The 2,884-nt window shown below is 34.5% G+C and overlaps 1 protein-coding gene across 1 annotated transcript; it reads left to right on the top strand.

The window, feature by feature from the left end:
- The first annotated feature begins 1,118 nt into the window (after positions 1-1,118).
- Positions 1,119-2,318, top strand: LOC119653992. The gene has a single exon (XM_038059152.1). The coding sequence runs from the start codon at positions 1,119-1,121 to the stop codon at positions 2,316-2,318; it is 1,200 nt and encodes a 399-aa protein (XP_037915080.1).
- Positions 2,319-2,884: the final 566 nt, after the last annotated feature.

The raw sequence follows: 2,884 nt of genomic DNA, 5'->3' as shown, positions 1-2,884 counted from the left end.
GTGGTATTGTAAATCTGGATAATATGCAGGGTTCTGGTACTCATTGGGTAGCATACAAAAAACAGAATCGATATGTGGAATACTTTGATAGTTTTGGAAATTTACCTCCACCGAAAGAGCTAATAGATTATCTAGGTTCTAATATAAAATACAACTACAATGCATATCAAAGCTACGACTCATATAACTGTGGACATTTATGTTTGAAATTTTTGTACAATCTTTTGTAAATATATATATATATATATAAATACTTTTAAAACTGAAAATCAATCATTGTTTTATATACTGCCATGGCACTTACATTAACTCTAAGTGGAAATTCATCCATTCTTACAACTGAATATTTTCCACCAATCGATTTACAAGGTGGTTACGTATGCGGACTTGTTGATTTTCAAACATATAATTCTATACCTAACGTGGATGAAAAAAATAATTTATTTCACATTGGGAAGCACATTATAGAAATACCCATTGGATCGTACGAAATTGATGATATTGCCAACTATCTGTGTAAAGAATTAGCGAAGATCAATGACAAAATAATTCTTTTAATACAGGCTAATAATAATACACTCAAAAGTGAAATAAAGTCAAATGCTCCAATTTACTTCAATGAAGAAAGATCCATTGGTCAATTGTTGGGATTCGCTAAACGAGAATTGAAAATCAATGAAAAACATACTTCTGATCTACCTGTGAGTATAAGTAAAGTGAACGTAATACGGATTGAGTGTAACATAGTCGGAAATTCTTACATCAACAATATTCCCTCACACACAATCCATGAATTCTCACCTGAAGTAGGACCAGGTTATAAAATAGTGGAGGTTCCTAGTAACGTAATTTATTTACCGGTAAGCCTTAAACGAATAAGCACGCTAACTCTTAAGCTGATTGATCAAAACGGAGATATAATAAACTTCAAAGGGGAAACAATAACGATTAGACTTCATTTGAAGCCTCAGGATGCTGCTATATAACGATGATAAATACCTGCCCGATAATGTAGATAGAACCAGTTCAATCAGAAAAATCGAACGAGCTAGACCGCGATTAACATTGCAAAATAAACAGTATCTAAAGTTATTGGGATTCAAATTGAAACAAAAATAATGAGCGATATCCTGAACGTTACACGTAAAATCAGTTTTGATAATAGTATATCAAAAATCGAATACCATAGCTACTCTCCATTCTTATCATCATACAACTCCAGTGATGAAATCCGAATACCCATACAACAACAGGATTTGTGTATTTTGCCGAGTCAGAGTTTCATTTACATTGAAGGCGCCTTAACTAAAACAGATGGAACAATATCAGCACTAGCTAAATTGACGAATAATAGCGTAGCTTTCCTATTTGATGAGATAAGATATGAACTGAATGGAGTAGAAATCGATCGAAACAAAAATGTGGGAATAACATCGACGTTAAAAAATTATGTATCACTTAATGAAAACGAAAGTAAAATGCTTTATAATGCCGCTTGGTCACCGAACGAATCTATCACACCGTCAAGTGGTTACTTCAACTTTTCTATTCCGCTAAGAAAACTTTTGGGATTTGCCGAGGACTACAAGAAAATTATTGTAAACGCTAAACACGAGCTAATTTTGGTTCGCACAAGAAGCGATGAAAATGCATTTATTTCATCCACTGATAATGTACACATCAAAATTTTTAAACTACAGTGGAAGGTGCCCCATGTTAATCCCGATGGCGCTGAAAAATTGTCAATGTTGAAATATATTGAATCGGGACATCCGATTCAAATAAGCTTTCGAAATTGGGAACTGTACGAATATCCAGTTCTACCCACAACAACAGATCATGTGTGGAATGTGAAAATCACAGGTCAACTCGAAAAACCTCGATATGTTATTTTAGCTTTACAGACAAATCGAAAAAATCTCAAAGACAAAGATGCCAGCAAATTTGATCACTGTGATTTAACAAATATCAAAATACATTTAAACTCCGAATCGTATCCTTATGACGATATGAATATTAAATTTTCCCGTGATCGATTCGCTCTTCTCTATGATATGTACTGCAATTTTCAACAATCTTATTACGGTGTACAACCTCAGCCACTACTTTCACGAAGCGAATATAAGGAATCTGCACCAATTATAGTAATTGATTGTTCACGTCAAAATGAATCCATGAAATCTGGCTCAGTGGACATAAGGTTAGACATGAAAACATCTGTAGATGTGCCTGCCTTAACAACAGCTTACTGCTTGCTCCTACATGATCGTGTGATAGAGTACAACCCACTTACTTCTTCAGTTCAAAAACTTGTATAAAAACTATGGAAACTATAAATGTTAATCCAGTATCACGTTTACATTCTGCACGCAAGCAAACTGCACCATTTCATCACCATGACGACGATTTTCGTTATCGATATGCAAGGATTTAGAGGATGCAACAATACTTTCATCATCAAAGAGTTAGCTGTCGTAAATGTAAACGAAAATTTTCATCGACACTTTATACTGAAACCTCCCTTCAGTTTTTCAACACTATCAAGAGAGCTGCAATCCCAGGCACACTGGGTATACGAAAATCATCATGGATTGAAATGGGAAGGTGGACTAACAACATTTTGGGAAGTGAAAGAATATTTACTTCTAAACATGAAAAATACAACCATCTACGTCAAAGGAACAGAGAAGAAAAAATGGTTGGATGATTTGCTGGGAAATATTGCACTAGTATTCAATGTGGAGGATCACAGCTGTCCGAATCTAAAATCACTGAAACAAAATTATCCCGACATGTTACGCTGTAATGCCCACAGCGGATGTTGCGCGCTACAAAACGCATTCCTTCTGAAAAAATTTATAACTCAAAATAATAATCAAATGTA

The sequence above is a fragment of the Hermetia illucens genome, chromosome 4 (genome assembly GCF_905115235.1).
Source record: "Hermetia illucens chromosome 4, iHerIll2.2.curated.20191125, whole genome shotgun sequence".
Taxonomy (NCBI): domain Eukaryota; kingdom Metazoa; phylum Arthropoda; class Insecta; order Diptera; family Stratiomyidae; genus Hermetia; species Hermetia illucens.
This window is presented reverse-complemented; position numbering and strand designations above follow the sequence as displayed.